Genomic DNA, 19,087 nt, shown 5'->3' with positions numbered 1-19,087 from the left:
CGGTTGTACTGGTAGAGACCTTTTATGAGTGTTGATCGTGCAGTACTGTTTCGAGGCTTCTTCTACCTCCATTTGCAGGTACGCCTGGGCCAGATCAATCTTAGTGAAGCGTTTCCCTCCAGATAGCGAGGCAAAAATATCTTCAATCCGCCGAAGCGGATATTGTACAGTGTGAAGGACTGGGTTCACTGTCACCTTAAAGTCCCCACAAATGCGAACCTTCTTTGGTTCCCCAGGCGTATTACTCAACGACCTCTTCATTACAAGAACGATGGGTGTAGCCCACTCGCTCCAGTCCACTTTGGATAGCACTCCTGAACGTTCCAAACCTTCCAGCTCTGCTTCGACGGCTGGGCGGATCGCATAAGGTACCGGTCTGGCCTTTTTAAAAAAAAAAAACAACAAAAAAAAACTTTGGCCTTGCATTTTCCTCTATTTTGATCGTTGCTGTTATGCCTTTTAGTGTTCCGAGTCCCTCCTGGAACACTTCTTGTGCATCAGTTAGCATTTTTGACAGTCGTCCCGGTGTGATGTCGTCATCCTTTTTGGCATCTACAGTCAGTGCTTGTATGGAATGCCAATCTAGCTGTATCTTCCGGATCCATTCACGCCCTAGTAGTGGCGGTCCTCCATCTGGCAATACATATATGTCCATTTTTGGTGTTTCCTTGCTGTTGTATATCACGTTCACCCTTATTTTTCCTTTGGGGTAGACCTTTTGCCCCGTGTACGTCTTCAAGACAATCTCTGTATCTCTCAAGGGTATATGTGAGAATAGCCGCTTGTAGTCCCTTTGGTTTATGACTGTTAGGGCTGATCCTGTGTCCAATTCCATTTTCACTTGGACTCCGTCTATCTTGAGCATGACCCAGATAGTTTGGTGATCTTCCATTTTGATTACATGATGTAGTTTCAGACAACCCAGCTCCTTGCTTCCGGAGTCTGTATCACTTTTCTGTTCGCCTGAACTACTCTCCGTCACCTTATGTACCTTTTTGTACTTCTCCTGTGGAGATTTCTTGCTGCTGGTTTTCTTTCCCGACCTGCAGACACTTGCTCTGTGTCCTACTTTTCCACACTGTCTGCACACTTGGTCCTTGAACCAACAGTCCTTGTGGTCGTGTGTTGTTTTGCCGCAGCGATAACACTTCACTGCTCCATATGACATTTCATTTGTGCCATATTCTTGCGATCTCCGTTGTATCTCTGCAGCGCCCCGTGCGGTTGCTTCGTGTGATACTGCCATGCTGAAAGCCTTGTCCAGCGTAAGATCCTTTTCTGATAGAAGCCGTTTCTGGGTTCCTTCACTTTGAAGCCCACACACAAACTTGTCCCTTAAAGTATCTGCTAGTCCCGTTCCAAACTGGCAGTGTTTCGATAGTTTGCGCAGTTCCGTTAAATACTCAGCATTACTTTCGTCTTTATGCTGGTTCCTTTTGTGAAACTTAAATCTTTCGGCTATCAGCAGCGGTGTGGGGTTTAAGTGGTCCTGTAGGATTGCCACTATGCTTTCAAAATCCTTTTCCACTGGCTTCTCTGGGGTTATTAGGTTTCGCAGTAAGCCGTACGTTTTTGCACCCATGGAATTCAACAATACCAGTGCTTTCCTGGCATCTGGCACTTCATTCGTCTTGCAGTACACTTCTACATGTTCTATATATGTTGCCCAATCTTCGACTTCATTGTCGAACCCTGTGACACTGCCACTCTTCTGCATCCTTGGGTGTGGTTAGACTGGCTAAAAATGGCGTCTCCCGCGCTCTCCCTTCTTCTCCGCTGGCTCAAAATGGCGTCTCCCGCGCTTCTTTCTTCCCCCCGCGGACGCTGCTCAGCCCTTGAAACCCCGGCCGCGCTCTGCGCGTTTTCCCTTCTCTCGTTGACGTCGCTCGGTCTTCAACCCCGGCTGCGCCCTGTGCGCTTCACCCTCTCTCTTACCCCGTCGACGCTGCTCGGCCTTTTTCGGTGCCGTCGGTCGGCTCCAGCCGCTGCCGTCCGGGAAGGGTCTGCGCCGTACCTGCTGCCAGCCCGCTGTGCTGGATCGTCTCGACTGGGGAACCAAGCCCAGCTCTCCACAGCCTCCTCTGCGATGTTCAAGTCCTCTCCAGATGGTCGATGCCCGCACTGGTGGAATCGGCCTTCTACAGAATTGGAGGTAGGTTCGAATCGACTCGTCGCCACTGTTGAATCCGTGAATGTTGATGTATGGTGTTCTTCAATAAATCGACAGAGACTGCAGAGGAACAATTAACAGGTGTTTACTGGATGCAGGTTACTCTAAAACTAAAGTACAGATCCCTACTCAGGGTTTATATACAAGTGTGGACACTGCCGGTACTACAGTATACGGGAGCTGTAAAAAGTAGTTCTCCCCTTAAAGGTACATGCACTACATCTACCACAGAAGGCAGTTGAGGCCAATTCATTAAATATATTCAAGAAGGAGTTAGATATATTTCTTAAGGCTAAAGGGATATGGGGAGAAAGCAGGGAAAGAGTACTGAATTTGGATGATCAGCCATGATCTGATTAAATGGCGGAGCAGGCTCGAGGGGCCAAATGGCCTACTCGTGCTCCTATCTTTTATGTTTCTATGTTTTTATAAAGCCAGTGGAGAAGGGATGAGGAAGGAAACATAGAAGATAGGAGCAGGAGTAGGCCATTCGGCCCTTCGAGCCTGCTCCGCCATTCAATGAGATCATGGCTGATCATCCAAATTCAGTACCCTGTCCTTGCCTTCTCCCCATATCCCTTGTTTCCTTTAGCCTTAAGAAATATATCCAACTCCTTCTTGAATATATTTAATGAACTGGCCTCCACTGCCCTCTGTGGCAGAGAATTCCACAGGTTCACCACTCTCTGGGTGAAGAAATTCCTCCTCATCTCAGTCCTAAATGTCTTACCCCTTATCCTTATACTATGACCCCTGGTTCTGGACTCCCCGGCAATCGGGAACATCCTGCATCTAGTCTGTCCAGGCCTGACAGAATTTTATAGGTTTCGATGAGATCCCCTCTCAATCTTCTAAACTCCAGTGAGTATAAGCCCAATCGACACAGTCTCTCCTCATACGTCATTCCTGCCATCCCAGGTATCAGCCTGGTGAATCTTCGCTGCACTCCTTCCATGGCAAGAACATCCTTCCTCAGATAAGGCGACCAAAACTGCACACAATACTCAAGGTGCGGTCTCACCAAGGCCCTGTACAACTGCAGCAAGACATCTTTGTTCCTGTACTCGAACCCTCTTGCTACGAAGGCCAACATACTATTTGCCGCCTTAACCGCCTGCTGCACCTGCATGCTTACCTTCAGCGACTGGTGCACAAGAACACCCAGGTCTCTTTGGCAATAGATTGGGAGAAGGGGAAGTGCATTCAAATAATAATCTGCCTTCCTGTTTTTGCCACCAAAGTGGATAACCTCACATTTATCCACATTATAGTGCATTTGCCATGTTTCTGCCCAATCACCTAACCTGTCCAAATCATACTGGAGTTTCACGATATCCTCCTCCCACCCAGCTTTGTGTCATCTGCAAATTTGGAGATATTACATCCAGTTCCCTTGTCCAGATCATTAATATATATTGAGAACAGCTGGGGTCCTAGGACCGATCCTTGCGGTACCCCACTAGTCACTGCCTGCCACTCGGAAAACGACCCATTTATTCCAACTCTTTGCTTTCTATCTGTCAACCAGTTCTCTATGCAAGTCAATACCTTGCCCCCAATCCCATGTGCCTTAATTTTGCATGCTAATCTCTTATGCGGGACCTTATCGAAAGCCTTCTGAAAGTCCAAATACACCACATCCACTGGTTCTCCCTTATCTATTTTACCAGTTACATCCTCAAAAAATTCCAGTAGATTAGTCCAGCATGATTTACCTTTTGTAAATCCATGTTGACTTTGTCCGATCCTGTCACTGCTTTCCAAGGAAAGGGCAAAAGAGAGACAGATTCTAGATCGCATGAAGAGGGATGCACAATAGGGGTGTGTTAAAGACTGCAGATTTAAGCGATTGGGTAGAAATACTGAGCATCAGTACAATGTCAAATGGATCTTCATATAAGTCCTTACAGTGTCAATTTGGCTCAGTTGGTTGCACCCTTGAGTCAGAAAGTTGGGGTACAAGCCCCACCTCAGGATTTGGGACATAATCTAGCCTGACGATTCAGTGCGATACTAAAGGAGTGCTGCACTGTTGGATGAGCTGTTAAACCGATGCCTTGTCAGTTTGTTCTGGTGGGTTAAGTATTCGAGATGTCATCCCACACAAGAAAAGACTGGCGAAGGTAAATGTAGGCCCTTTACAGTCAGCGACGGGAGAATTTATAATTGGGAATGAGGAAATGGCAGAGAAATTAAATAAATACTTTGTTTCTGTCTTCACAGAGGAAGACACACAAAACCTCCCAGAAATACGAGAAAACCAAGAGTGTGGTGAGAATGAGGAACTTAAAGAAATCATTAATAGTAGAAAAACAGTACTAGCAAAATTAATGGGACTAAAAGTCGATAAATCCCAAGGACCGGATGACCTACATCCTAGGGTTTTGAAAGAGGTGGCCATTGGGATAGTGGACGCATTGGTTGTCGTCTTCCAAAATTCTATAAATTCTGGAACGGTTCCTGCAGATTGGAGGATAGCAAATGTAACTCCGCTATTTAAGAAAGGAGAGAGAGAGAAAACGGGGAACTACAGATCTGTTAGCCTCACATCAGTAGTTGGGAAAATGCTGGCATCTATTATAAAGGATGCAATAACTGGGCACTTAGAAACTAATAGTAAGATTGGGCAGAGTCAACATGGATTTATGAAAGGGAAATCCTGTTTGACAAACCTATTGGAGTTTTTTGAGGATGTAACTAGTGGAGTAGACAAAGGAGAACCGGTAGATGTGGTGTATCTGGATTTTCGGAAGGCATTCGATAAGGTCCCACACGAGTTTGGTGAACAAAATTAGGGCACATGGAATTGGGGGTAATATACTAGCATAGATTGAGAATTGGTTAACAGACGGAAAAGAAAGAGTAGGGATAAACTGGTCTTTTTTAGGATGGCAGGCTGTGACAAGTGGGGTACCGCAAGGGTCGGTGCTTGGGCCCCAGCTGTTCACAATCTATATCAATGATTTGGATGAGGGGACTAAATGTAACATTTCCAAATTTGCTGATGATACAAAGCTAGGTGTCAGTTGTGAAGAGGATGTGCAGAGGCTTCAAGGGGATCTCGACAGGCTCAGTGAGTGGGCGAGAACATGGCAGATAGAATATAATGTGGATAAATGTGAAGTTATCCATTTTGGTAGAAAAAACAGAAAGGCAGAGTATTTCCTAAATGGTGAAAGATTGGGGAATGCAGATGCTCAAAGGGACCTGGGTGTCCTTGCACATGAGTCACTGAAAGTTAGGAAGGCAAATGGTATGCTGGCCTTCATTACAAGAGGATTTGATTACAGGAGTAAAGAAGTCTTACTCCAATTATATAGGGCCTTGGTGAGACCACACCTGGAGTAGTGTGTACAATTTTGGTCTCCTTACCTAAGGAAGGATATACTTGCCATAGAGGGAGTGCAACGAAGGTTCACAAGATTGATTCCTGGGATGGCGGGACTGTCGTATGAGAAGAGATTGAGTAAACTAGGCCTGTATTCTCTTGAATTCAGAAGAATGAGAGGGGATCTCATTGAAGCATACAAAATTATTACAGGGCTTGATAGGGTGGATGCTGGGAGAATGTTTCCCTTGGCTGGGGAGTCTAGAACCAGGGGCCACAGCCTCTGGATAAAGGGTAGGCCATTCAGGACTGAGATGAGAAGAAATTTCACAGAGTGTGGTGTATCTTTGGAATTCTCTACCCCAGAGGGCTGTGGAGGCTCAGTCATTGGGTATATTCAAAACAGAAGTCAATAGATTTCTGATTAGTAAAGGCGTCAAAGGATATGCCGATAGGGCCGGTGAATGGAGTTGAGGCAGAAGATCAGCCATGATCTCATTGAATGGCGGAGCAGACTCGAGGGGCCGAATGGTCTACTCCTGCTCCTATTTCTTATGTTCTTATGTTCATGGTAACATATGAAACAGAGCTGGGAATTCTTCTGGTATCCTGACCAATATTCTTCCCTCAGTCAACACCAGTGATACCTTACTGTGTGCAAAAAGGCTCCTCCATTCAGCTACATAACAACAGTGACTGTACTTCAAAGTAACTTGTTGTATGCAAAGTGCTTTCCTTGAACTTTGGCCTTTTGTGCATCCTCCACTCTCTCCCACAACTGTGCCTTCAGCTCTCTACGCCCTATGCTCTGGAAATCTCTCCATAAACCTACACCTCTCTCTCCTTTAAGACCCTCCTTAAAACCCACCACCTCTTTGACCAAGCTTTTGCTCACCCCTCCCAATATCTCCTTTGGCTCAGTATCGATTTTTATCTGACTGTGCTTTTGTGAAGCACCGTTGGACATTTTTCTATGTCAAAAGGCTCTATATACAGTAAATGCAAATTGATGTTTTGGGATGTTTCTGAGAAATGTGATAAAAGCACTCTATAAAGGCATGGTTTAATTCATAAATAGTCTAGCCAAATTCCAGATCTAACAATTCTCATCCAAACAGCATAGTGGGCACAGTAAAGTAAGTTGTGAAGGAACAGCAACCTCAATTGTCTCCAAGGCACCCAGGGCTAGATGCAGGTCCACCGAGAATCCTTAAAGAAATGAGAGTGGAAATCGGCCAGATTTTGGATAACATTTTTGTGAACTGTCAATTCAGGAACTGTACCCAAGGATAGCAAAAGCCATTTCTAGTATTGAAAGAAAGAAGTGATACATGACTCTAAACTATGCCAGTGAGCATGATATCTGCATGGGGGAACATGTTTGAATGTATATTATGGGATACTAACAGTACTCGTGAACAACACAGAGGCAACCAAGAAAACTTGTCCTGGGTTTGGAAATATTTCATGTACTAATGTACCGGAATTCTTTTGAGGAGAGACTGTGGAGCTGAACTTGTTTTAATTGGAGAAAAAATGAGTCTTGAGAGCATAATCCAGATCTTTAGAATCCTGAGATGCATCGAAAATGTAGAAATGGAGAACATTGATTCTAAGTTAATAAGCCTCGAGCAAGATCTGAGATGAGAAGCAATGTATCTAAGTGGATATGCAGAACAGAGTGCCACTGACAGCAGCTGATGTGGTCAATCAACTTCTTCAGAAGGAACTGAATAAATATCTGGTTAGGAACAGCTTTGAATGGTATAGAGTTAAATATGCACCAAGATAATCAAATTCTCACTGGTTCCATTGCTGCAGGAAAAGGAGAGAGTTTGCCTGTGGATGGCAGCAGTTAGGTTTGAATAATGTGGCGTTTGGGTTGATTGCCTTTGGGGATTGAGCAGTATTTCTGCAGAACTTTACTCGGCAGAATAAATAGTTTGGTTACAGGCCACAGTAGAGTGATTTATACATGGTTAATGGAAGTGAGTGAGTTTAATGGGTTGAATGTCATTCTGTGCTATATGTTTTTATCTACTCGGTTTGGGCTCAGCTGAATCTGTGCTGTTATCCAAGAGGTAAAAGAGCAGAGTCCAGTGCCTGACATTTGAACAAAAAGAAAGGCCTGAACTGTTCACTTCTGCCCTAGTTGCAATCATTTAAGAAATATATTTGTGAATATCAATATGTCACGAACAAGAAAAAGTAGTTAAAGTTCACATGGCTGCACACTTGACTTGAACCTTTTCACCAGCATATTTGGTAGCACGTACTAATGGGACAATTTGAAGACTTTTAAAATTCATTCATGGGATGTGGACGTCACTGGCAGAGCCAGCATTTATTGCCCATCCCTAATTACCCTTGAGAAGGTGGTGGTGAGCCGCCTTGAACTGCTGCAGTTCGTGAGGTGAAGGTACTCCCACAGTGCTGTTAGGAATCATAGAATCATAGAAAGTTACAGCACGGAAGGAGGCCATTTCGGTCCATTGTGTCCGCGCTGGCCAACAAAGAGCTATCCAGCCTAATCCCACTTCCCAGCTCTTGGTCCGTTGCCCTGCAGGTTAGAGCATCCCAAGTGCACATCCAAGTACTTTTTAAATGTGGTTAGGGTTCCTGCCTCTACCACCCTTTCAGGCAGTGAGTTCCAGACCCCCACAACCCTCTGGGTGAAGAAATTTCCCCTCAAATCCCCTCTAAACCTTCCACCAATTACTTTAAATCTGTGCCCCCTGGTTTTTGACCCCTCTGCTAAGGGAAATAGGTCCTTCCTATCCACTTTATCTATGCCCCTCATAATTTTATACACCTCAATAAGGTCTCCCCTCAGCCTCCTTTGTTCCAAGGAAAACAGACCCAGTCTTTCCTCATAGCTAAGATTCTCTACTCCCGGCAACATCCTTGTAAATCTCCTCTGTACCCTCTCTAGTGCAATCACATCTTTCCTGTAATGTGGTGACCAGAACTGCACGCAGTACTCTAGCTGAGGCCTAACTAGTGTTTTATACAGTTGACACACAACCCCCCTGCTCTTGTATTCTATGCCACATCTAACAAAAGGCAAGCATTCCATATGCCTTCTTAACCACCTTATCTACTTGGCCTGCTACCTTCAGGGATCCGTGGACATGCACTCCAAGGTCCCTTTGTTCCTCTACACTACTCAGTGTCCTACCATTTAATGTATATTCCCTTTCCTTGTTAGCCCTTCCCAAATGCATTACCTCACACTTCTCCAGATTGAATTCCATTTGCCACTGTTCTGCCCACCTGACCAATTTATTGATATCTTCCTGCAGTCTACAGATTCCTTCTTCAGTATCAACCACATAGCCGATTTTAGTATCATCTGCAAACTTCTTAATCATACCCCCTATATTCAAGTCAAGATCGTTGCTATATACCACAAAAAGCAAGGGACCTAGTACTGAGCCCTGCAGAAGGGAGTTAGGGAGGGAGTTCCAGGATTTTGACCCAGCGACGATGAAGGAACGGCGATATATTTCCAAGTCAGGATGGTGTGCGACTTGGAGGAGAACTTAGTGGTGATGGTGTTCCCATGGGTCTGCTGCCCTTGTCCTTCTAGGTGGTAGAGGTCGCGGGTTTGGGAGGTGCTGTTGAAGAAGCCTTGGCGAGTTGCTGCAGTGCATCTTGTAGATGGTACACACTGCAGCCACGGTACGCCGGTGGTGGAGTAAGTGAATGTTTAAGGTGGTGGATGGGGTGTCAATCGAGCGGACTGCTTTGTCCTGGATGGTGTCGAGCTTCTTGAGTGTTGCTGGAGCTGCACTCATCCAGGCAAGTGGAGATTATTCCATGACGCTCTTGACTTGTGCCTTGTAGATGGTGGAAAGGCTTTGGGGAGTCAGAAGGTGAGACACTTGCCGCAGAACACCCAGCATCTGACCTGCCCTTGTAGCCATAGTTTTTATGTGGCTAGTTAAGCTACGTTTCTGGTCAATGGTGACCCCCCCAGGATGTTGATGGTGGGGGATTCAGCGATGGTAATCCCATTTGATCTGATGTACTTGTTGATGGTAAAATTAGCTGAGTAAGGCACAAAAATCATTTCTAAATTATTTGGTAACCAAGGTTAATGTTTGGTGAAGTAGTATTACGAATAGATTATACGCACACACGTGAGTTCAAATCCCACCACGGCAGCTGGGGAATTTAAATTCAGTTAATTAAATAAATCTGGAATAAAAAGCTAGTATCAGTAATGGTGATAATGAAACTATCGGATTGTCGTAAAAACCCATTGATATACCTATCAATTTGTCCAATAAAAAGCGACGAGTTAGGAACGTAACTAAAGGTTTTTATTGACTAAATAACAGAGCCCACACTCGTGGGTGATCGGGTCCAACAAGGAGGAATACCAGCCAGTCGACTACCTTTATACCTGGGCAGGTAGGTGGAGCCATGGGCGGAGTCGGAGGTGGTCAGCCCAGGTATAACAGCGCGACAAGAGGCGACCTCGTATCGTGATACAACAGTGATAACGGTGATAACAATACAACAGTGATAACTATAGTGTAACGATAAAAGTGGTTTACCACATTCACCCCTTGTTTAGATTTGAGTCCGGCGGGGTGAAGTGTACTACCAGTTCTGGTATGTCAGTCTGTCCGGAGGCCTCGTAAGCCTCTCCGATCGTCGCAGCGGCGGTGCTGCATTATCCGGTGTTAGTGCTGGTGTCTGCGTGGTCGGCGAAGGCTCGTGGGGTTTCGGCATGCCGTCTACCTGGGCTGGAATTGGGGGGGTGGTGGGGGGGGGTAAAGGTGGTGTCTCCGGAGTGCCCGAGGGTGCGAGGTCTCGTAAGGAGACAGTGTCCTCCTGCCCGTCTGGGTAAGCCATGTAGGCGTACTGGGGGTTGGCGTGCAGGAGGTCCACCCTTTCGACCAGGGGGTCTGTTTTATGGGCCCTCACGTGCTTTCGCAGCAAGACGGGCCCCGGAGAGGTCAGCCAGGTTGGTAGAGTGGTTCCCGTAGTCGACTTCCTGGGGAAAACAAACATTCGTTCATGGGGGGTGGCGTTAACGGCAGTGCAAAGTAGTGACCGGATGGAGTGCAGCGCTGTCGGGAGGACTTCCTGCCAGCGGGAGGTTGGGAGGCCCTTAGACTTTAAGGCTAAGAGGACGGCCTTCCATACCGTCGCGTTCTCTCTTTCCACCTGGCCGTTCCCTTGGGGGTTGTAGCTGGTGGTCCTACTTGCTGCAATACCTCTCGCTAGTAGGAACTGACGGAGTTCCTCGCTCATGAAAGAGGAGCCCCGGTCACTATGTATATAGTTTGGGAACCCGAACAAGGCGAAGAGGTCGTTCAGGCATTTAATGACCGTGGTACTGGTCATGTCTGGGCAGGGGAAGGCAAAGGGGAAACGGGAGTACTCATCAACAATGTTGAGGAAGTACACATTACGGTCAGAGGACGGGAGGGGCCCCTTAAAGTCGATGCTCAGGCGCTCGAAGGGGCGGGTGGCCTTGATCAGGCTTGCTCTGTCCGGCCTAAAGAAGTGCGGTTTGCACTCGGCGCAGGTCTGGCAGTTCCTGGTCATGGTCCTGACCTCCTCGATGGAGTAGGGCAGGTTGCGGGCCTTAATGAAGTGGTAAAGTCTGGTGACCCCGGGGTGGCAGAGGTCGTTGTGGAGGGTCTGAAGTCTATCACTTTGCGCGCTGGCGCATGTAATTCGTGACAGAGCATCGGGGGGTTCGTTCAGCTTACCTGGCCGGTACAAGATATCATAATCGTAGGTGGAGAGCTCGATTCTCCACCTCAAGATCTTGTCATTCTTGATTTTGCCCCTCAGCTTGTTATTAAACATAAAAGCGACCGAACGTTGGTCGGTAAGGAGGGTAAATCGTTTGCCTGCCAGGTAGTGCCTCCAGCGTCGTACCGCCTCCACAATCGCCTGGGCCTCCTTCTCGACCGACGAGTGTCGGATCTCAGGGCCCTGTAGGGTCCTTGAGAAGAAGGCCACCGGTCTCCCCTCCTGGTTAAGGGTGGCGGCTAGGGCGAAGTCGGATGCATCGCTCTCGACTTGGAAGGGGATGGACTCATCCACTGCGTGCATAGTGGCCTTGGCAATGTCTCCCTTAATGAGGGAGAAGGCTGCGCACGCTTCCTCCGTAAGGGGGAAGGATGTGGACTTCATGAGGGGTCTGGCTTTGTCCACATAATTGGGCACCCATTGGGCATAGTAGGCGAAGAGCCCCAGGGTTCTCTTAAGTGCCTTAGGGCAGTGGGGGAGGGGTAGCTCCATGAGGGGGCGCATTCTTTCGGGGTCGGGGCCGATGAGTCCGTTCTCTACTACACAGCCAAGGATGGCAAGGCGCGAGGTGTTAAACACACATTTCTCCTTATTGTAGGTGAGGTTCAGCCGTTGGGCTGTACGGAGGAATTTCTCCAGATTCACGTCGTGGTCCTGCCGGTCGCGGCCGCAGATGGTGACGTTATCTAGGTAGGGGAATGTGGCCTGCAGTCCGTTCTGGTCAACCATCCGGTCCATCTCCCTTTGGAAGACCGAGACCCCGTTGGTGACACCGAAGGGGACCCTAAGGAAGTGGTATAGGCGCCCATTCGCCTCGAAGGCGGTGTACTGGCGGTCCTCGGGGTGGATAGGGAGTTGGTGGTAGGCCGACTTAAGGTCGATGGTCGAGAATACGCGGTATTGTGCAATCTGATTGACCATGTCAGATATGCGGGGAAGGGGGTATGCGTCCAGCTGGGTGTATCTGTTTATGGTCTGGCTGTAGTCGATGACCAGGCGATTTTTATCGCCGGTCTTAACGACCACGACCTGGGCACGCCAGGGGCTGTTGCTCCCCTCGATGATGCCCTCCTTCAGGAGACGCTGCACCTCCGAGCTAATGAAAGCTCTGTCCCCAGCGCTGTACCGCCTGCTCTTGGTAGCGACGGGTTTGCAGTCGGGGGTGAGGTTAGCGAACAGGGAAGGTGGCGGCACCTTGAGGGTGGATAGGCTGCAGGTGTTACGCGGTGGGCGGTTTAACCTTCGCTGGTTGTCGACTGTGAGTGGGGGGAGGGGTCCACCGTATGCTAGGGTTACACTTTGGAGGTGGGATTGGAAGTCCAGCCCTAGTAGGACGGCAGCGCAGAGCTGGGGGAGGACGAGGAGTTTAAAGTTTTTATACTCTGTACCCTTAACCGACAAGGTCACAGCACAGTAGCCGCTAATGTCCGTGGCGTGGGACCTCGATGCCATCGAGATTCGGTTGCGCGTTGGCAGGACAGGGAGGGAGTAGTGGCTCACCGTGTCTGGGTGGATGAAGCTCTCCGTGCTTCCGCTGTCGAACAGGCAGGTCGTGGCGTGGCCGTTTACTTTGATGTCCATCATCGACTTGGACAGGTGGTGTGGGCGGGCTTGATCCAGAGTGACGGAGGCTAGCGTGTAGGTAAGCGAGTCGTTGTCGTCTGCGGGCGAGGCGGTCGTCGGGTCCGGGGGCCCGGTGGCAGTCGGGCGTGGTGTGTAAAATGGCGTCTCCCACGAGGTAGGACAAAATGGCGGAGAAGATGGCTGCCCCCATAACTCACATGAGGCACTATTGGGGTCGGTTGCCTTGATCAAAGATGGCCGCCCCCATGACTCACGTGTGGGGATACTGGCCTCAGTTGCCGTGAAAGAAGATGGCCGCCCCCACAGTTCGCATGAGGCACTGCTGGCCTCTGAAGATCCGCTCCTGCAGGCCTTAGAGAAGTGGCCTTTCTTCCTGCAGGTTGTGCAGGTAGAGTTCCTGGCTGGGCAGCGCGACCTCGGGTGCTTCTCCTGGCCGCAAAAGAAGCAGCCGGCGGCCCGATCGCGGGTGCCCGATGTCGGAGCCGGTACCGGGGGTGGCGGGCCCGGTCGGGTCCGGGACGCCGACGCTGAGGTAGGTCCCGGGGGCGGCGCTGCGAAGGGTATTGCGGTAGGGGCCGGGCCCGAGTCCCAGGGTCGTGAGCAGTACCTGGAAAACGCCTCCTGGTCCTGATGGGCCACCTCCAGGGAGAGAGCGAGGGCTTCAGCTTTGTCCAGGTCGAGGTCTTTAGCTTCAAGCAGTCTTTGCCGTGAGTAGTCGGACCGTAGGCCTTTCACAAAGGCATCGCGGATATTATCTTCCGTATTTTCAACAGCCGTCACCGCTTTAAAGTCACAGTTCCTGCCGAGTGCTCTTAGCGCCCGTAAAAATTCAGCTACAGACTCTCCTGGCTGTTGCGGGCGGGATCTTAGGAGGTGCCTGGTGTACATGTAATTTACCGGGCTGCGGTACTGCTGTTTCAGTAGGTTGATAGCGGCCTCGTACGTAGTCGTGTCCTGTATGAGTGCGTATACTCTCGGGCTCGCTTGGGCGTTCAGAAGTCTTAGTTTGGATCTCTGCGGGGCGCCGGATTCTTCCAGGTAGGATTCGAAGCAGTCCAGCCAGTGTTTGAAGTTGAGGGCTGCGTTTGCTGCCTGTGGGTTTAGATCCAGGTACGGTGGTTTGAGGGCTTGCAGCCAAGCCGGCTGGTGTGGCTGTGCTTCTGGGAGGGCTTCTGGCTGGCCAGTAGTAGACATCTTTAAAATTTAGTCAATAAAATTGATATACCTATCAATTCGTCCAATAAAAAGCGACGAGTTAAGAACGTAACTAAAGGTTTTTATTGACTAAATAACAGAGCCCACCCTCGTGGGTGATCGGGTCCAACAAGGAGGAATACCAGCCAGTCGACTACCTTTATACCTGGGCAGGTAGGTGGAGCCATGGGCGGAGTCGGAGGTGGTCAGCCCAGGTATAACAGCGCGACAAGAGGCGACCTCGTATCGTGATACAACAGTGATAACGGTGATAACAATACAACAGTGATAACTATAGTGTAACGATAAAAGTGGTTTACCACACCCATCTGGTTCACTAATGTCCTTTTAGGGAAGGGAATCTGCCGTCCTTACCTGGTCTGGCCGACATGTGACTCCAGACCCACAGCAATGTGGTTGATTCTTAACTGCCCTCTGAAATGGCCTAGCAAGCCACTCAGTTGTAACAAACCGCTACGAAACACACTAATAATAAGAATAAAACCGGACGGACCACCCGGCATCGACCTCGGCACCGGCTACGGATACGGCAATGGCACACCCAGCCCAGTCGACCCTGCAAAGTCCTCCTCACCAACACCTGGGGACTTGTACCAAAATGGGGAGAGGTGTCCCACAGACTAGTCAAGCAACAGCCTGACATAGTCATACTCACAGAATCATACCTTTCAGCCAATGTCCCAAACTCCTCCATCACCATCCCTGGGTATGTCCTGTCCCACCAGCAGGACAGACCCACCAGGGGTGGCAGCACAGTGGTATACAGTCAGGAAGGAGTGGCCCTGGGAGTCCTCAACATTGACTCCAGACCCCATGAAGTCTCATGGCTTCAGGTCAAGCATGGGTAAGGAAACCTCCTGCTGGTTACCACCTACCGCCCTCCCTCAGCTGATGAATCAGTACTCCTCCATGTTGAACACCACTTGGAAGAAGCACTGAGAGTAGCAAGGGCAGGGAATGTAGTCTGGGTGGGGGGCTTCAATGTCCATAATCAAGAGAGGCTCGGTAGCACCACTACTGACCGAGTTGGCCGAGTCCTGAAGGATATAGCTGCCAGTCTGGGCCTGCGACAGGTGGTGAGAGAACCAACACGACGGAAAAACCTACTTGACCTCGTCCTCACCAATCTACCTGTCGCAGATGCATCTGTCCATGACCGTATTAGTAGCAGTGACCATCGCACAGTCATTGTGGAGACGACGTCCTGTCTTCACACTGAGGACACCCTCCATCCTGTTGTGCGGCACTACCACCGTGCTAAATGGGCTAGATTCAGAACAGATCTAGCGGCTCAAAACTGGGCATCCATGAGGCGCTGTGGGCCACCAGCAGCAGCAGAATTGTATTCCACCACAATCTGTAACCTCATGGCCCGGCATATCCCTCACTCTACCATGACCATCAAGCCTGGGGACCAACCCTGGATCAATAAGGAGTGTAGAAGAGCATGCCAGGAGCAGCACCAGGTGTACCTAAAAATGAGGTGCCAACCTGGGGAAGCTGCAACACAGGACTACATGCATGCTAAAAAGTGGAAGCAGCATGCTATAGACAGGGCTAAATGATCCTACAATCAACAGATCTGATCAAAGCTCTGCAGTCCTGCCACATCCAGTCGTGAATGGTGGTGGACCATTAAACAACTAACGGGAGGAGGAGGCTCCATGAATATCCCCATCCTCCAAGATGGTGGAGCCCAGCACGTGAGTGCAAATGACACGGCTGAAGCGTTTGCAACCATCTTTAACCAGAAGTGCCGAGTGAATGATCCATATCGGCCTCCTCCTGAGGTCCCCACCATCACAGAAGCCAGTTTTCAGCCAGTTCGATTCACTCCACGTGACATCAAGAAACGGCTGAGCGCACTGGATACAGCAAAGGCTATGGGCCCCGACAACATCCCGGCTGTCGTGCTGAAGACTTGTGGTCCAGAACTAGCCGCGCCTCTAGCCAAGCTGTTCCAGTACAGCTACAACACAGGCATCTATCTGACAAATGTGGAAAACTGCCCAGGTATGTCCTGTCCACAAAAAGCAGGGCAAATACAATCCGGCCAATTAACGGTCTACTCTCAATCATCAGCAAAGTGATGGAAGGTGTTATCGACAGTGCTGTCAAGCAGCACTTGCCAATAACCTGCTCACTGATGCTCAGTTTGGGTTCTGCAAAGATCACTCGGCTCCCGACTTCATTACAGCCTTGGTCCAAACATGGACAAAGGAGCTGAATTCGTGAGGTGAGAGTGACTGCCCTTGACATCAAGGCAGCATTTGACCGAGTGTGGCATCAAGGAGCCCTAGTAAAAATGAAGTCAATGGGAAGTGGGGGGGGGAAGAAACTCTCCACTGGCTGGAGTCATACCTAGCACAAAGGAAGGTGGTTGGTGGCCAATCATCACAGCCCAGGACATCGCTGCAAGAGTTCCTCAGGGCAGTGTCTTCGGCCCAACCATCTTCAGCTGCTTCATCAATGACCTTCCCTCCAACATAAGGTCAGAAATGGGGATGTTCACTGATGACTGCACAGTGTTCAGTGCCATTCGCAACTCCTCCGATAATGAAGCAGTCCATGCGCACACGCTACAAGACCTGGACGACATTCAGGCTTGGGCGGATAAGTGGCAGGTAACATTTGCGCCAGACAAGTGCCAAGCAATGACTATATCCAACAAGTGAGAGTCTAACCACCGCCCTTGACATTCAACGGCATTACTATCGCCGAATCTCCCACCATCAACATCCTGGGGGTCACCATTGACCAGAAACATAACTGGACCAGCCACATAAATACTGTGGCAACAAGAGCAGGTCAGAGGCTAGGTATTTTGCAGCGAGTGTCTTACCTCCTGATCCTCCAAAGCCTTTCCACCATCTACAAGGCACAAGTCAGGAGTGTGATAGAATACTCTCCACTTGCTTGGATGAGTGCAGCTCCAACAACACTCGAGAAGCTCGACACCATCCAAGACAAAGCAGCCTGCTTGATTGGCACCCCATCCACCATCTTAAACGTTCACTCCCTCCACCACTGGCATACCATGGCTGCCGCGTGTACCCTCTACAAGATGCACTGCAGCAACTTGCCAAGGCTTCTTCGGCAGCACCTTCCAAACCACGGCCTCTTCCACCTAGAAGGACAAGAGCAGCAGGCGCATGGGAACACCACCACCTCCAAGTTCCCCTCCAAGTCACACACCATCCTAACTTAGAAGTATATCGCTGATCCTTCATCGTCGCTGGGTCAAAATCCTGGAACTCCCTCCTTAACAGCAGTGTGGTAGTACCTTCACCACACGGACTGCAGCGGTTCAAGAAAGTGGCTCACCACCACCTTCTCGAGGGCAACTAGGGATGGGCAGTAAATGCTGGCCTTGCCAGTGATGCCCACATCCCATAAACAAATTAAAAAAAACCCACACACAGCAGATTAGAGCATGCAATCTAGACAATCACATTACATAGGCATAGCTACATATAATGTTGGTGATGTCCAATCCTAAACTGAAACTATACAATTTTAGTGCATTATCTTTTTTTCAGTTAAACTAAGGGGGAGATTTCCTCTTGTGTGCCCGATTATAGTGAAATCATAAATGGGTTTTTGACTAGGGTATACAAAAAGTCCCACAATTTTTAAAGTTGAATATTGTGCCTCTTTTTGAAGCTGTTTGTAACTGTGGCATATATTCTTTGAAATCTATCAAATCCCAGTTATATATTTTCTTTCATTCAAATAATTGTATTTTTTACTTCTGCCTTAATTTTCAACAATATGTTTTGCTTCTTTTTCGCTTCCCGCATCATTCATAGTGGGCAAGCCAGTCAATCTTCTCACAGGCCTCTGTTGCTGCCACTGTTGTGCGCAACTAAGCAACTAGCACAAGAGTGGATGGAGTGGCTCACCCTTGTGATTTCTTATTTAAACATATACCTCTCTGGGGAAGTGTCGCTTAATGATGAGACCGATATTGGGAATGTGCTATGTGGAGAATTATGGGATGTGCTCATAGTCATAGAGTTATACAGCACATAAAGAGGCCTTTTGGCCCATCGTGTCTGCGCCGGCCATCAAGCCCTGTATTCTAATCCCATTTTCCAGCACTTGGTCCGTAGCCTGTATGCTATGGCGTTTCAAGTGCTCATCTAAATGCTTTTTGAATGCTGTGAGTGTTCCTGCCTCTACCACCCTTTTAGGCAGTGAGTTCCAGATTCCAACCACCCTCTGGGTGAAAAAGTTTTTCCTCAAATCCCCTCTAAACCTCCTGCCCCTTACCTTGAAACTATGCCCCCTAGTTATTGACCCCTCTACTAAGAGGAAAAGTTCCTTTCTATCTACCCTATCTAGGCCCCTCATAATTTTGTACACCTCAATCAGGTCCCCCCCTCAGCCTTCTCTGCTCCAAGGAAAGCAACCCCAGCCTGTCCAGTCTCTCTTCATAGCTGAAGCGCTCCAGCCCAGGTAACATCCTGGTGAATCTCCTCTGCACCCTCTCCAATGCAATCACATCCTTCCTATAGTGTGGTGACCAGAACTGCACACAGTATTCCAGCTGTGACCTAACTAGCGTTTTGTACAGCTTCATCATAACCTCCCCGCTCTTATATCCTATGCCTCGGCTAATGAAGGCAAGTATCCCATATGCCTTTTTAACCACCTTATCTACCTGTCCTGCTGCCTTCAGGGATCTATGTACATGCACACCAAGGTCCATCTGATCCTCTGTCCTTCCTAGGGCCCTACCATTCATTGTGTATTCCCTTGCCTTGTTAGTCCTCCCAAAATGCATCACCTTGCACTTTTCAGGGTTAAATTCCATTTGCCACTGTTCTGCCCATCTAGCCAACCCGTCTATATCGTCCTGTAGCCTGAGGCTTCCCTCCTCGCTATTTACCACTCCACCAATTTTCGTGACATCTGCGAACTGACTGATCATACCCCCTACATTCATAGCTAAATCATTAATGTACACTACAAACAGCAAGGGACCCAGCACTGATCCCTGCGGTACACCACTG

At 48.9% G+C, this 19,087-nt stretch overlaps 1 protein-coding gene across 2 annotated transcripts in view; it reads left to right on the top strand.

Annotated features, from left to right (window-relative positions):
• Window positions 1-19,087, top strand: part of spring1 (SREBF pathway regulator in golgi 1) — a 40,267-nt gene that overhangs the window by 10,771 nt on the left and 10,409 nt on the right. Inside the window, exon 2 of one of the 2 annotated variants that reach the window (XM_085961773.1) lies at window positions 4,394-4,441. The exons of the other annotated variant lie outside the window; for it this stretch is intronic. Coding sequence (XP_085817899.1) covers window positions 4,394-4,441 — 48 coding nt within the window. The remainder of the gene's footprint in view (window positions 1-4,393; window positions 4,442-19,087) is intronic. 2 annotated transcript variants of the gene reach the window in all.

This window comes from Somniosus microcephalus, chromosome 19 (genome assembly GCF_052327205.1).
Source record: "Somniosus microcephalus isolate GS21.2 chromosome 19, FLI_Smic_1.0, whole genome shotgun sequence".
NCBI classification, from domain to species: Eukaryota; Metazoa; Chordata; class Chondrichthyes; order Squaliformes; family Somniosidae; genus Somniosus; species Somniosus microcephalus.
This window is presented reverse-complemented; position numbering and strand designations above follow the sequence as displayed.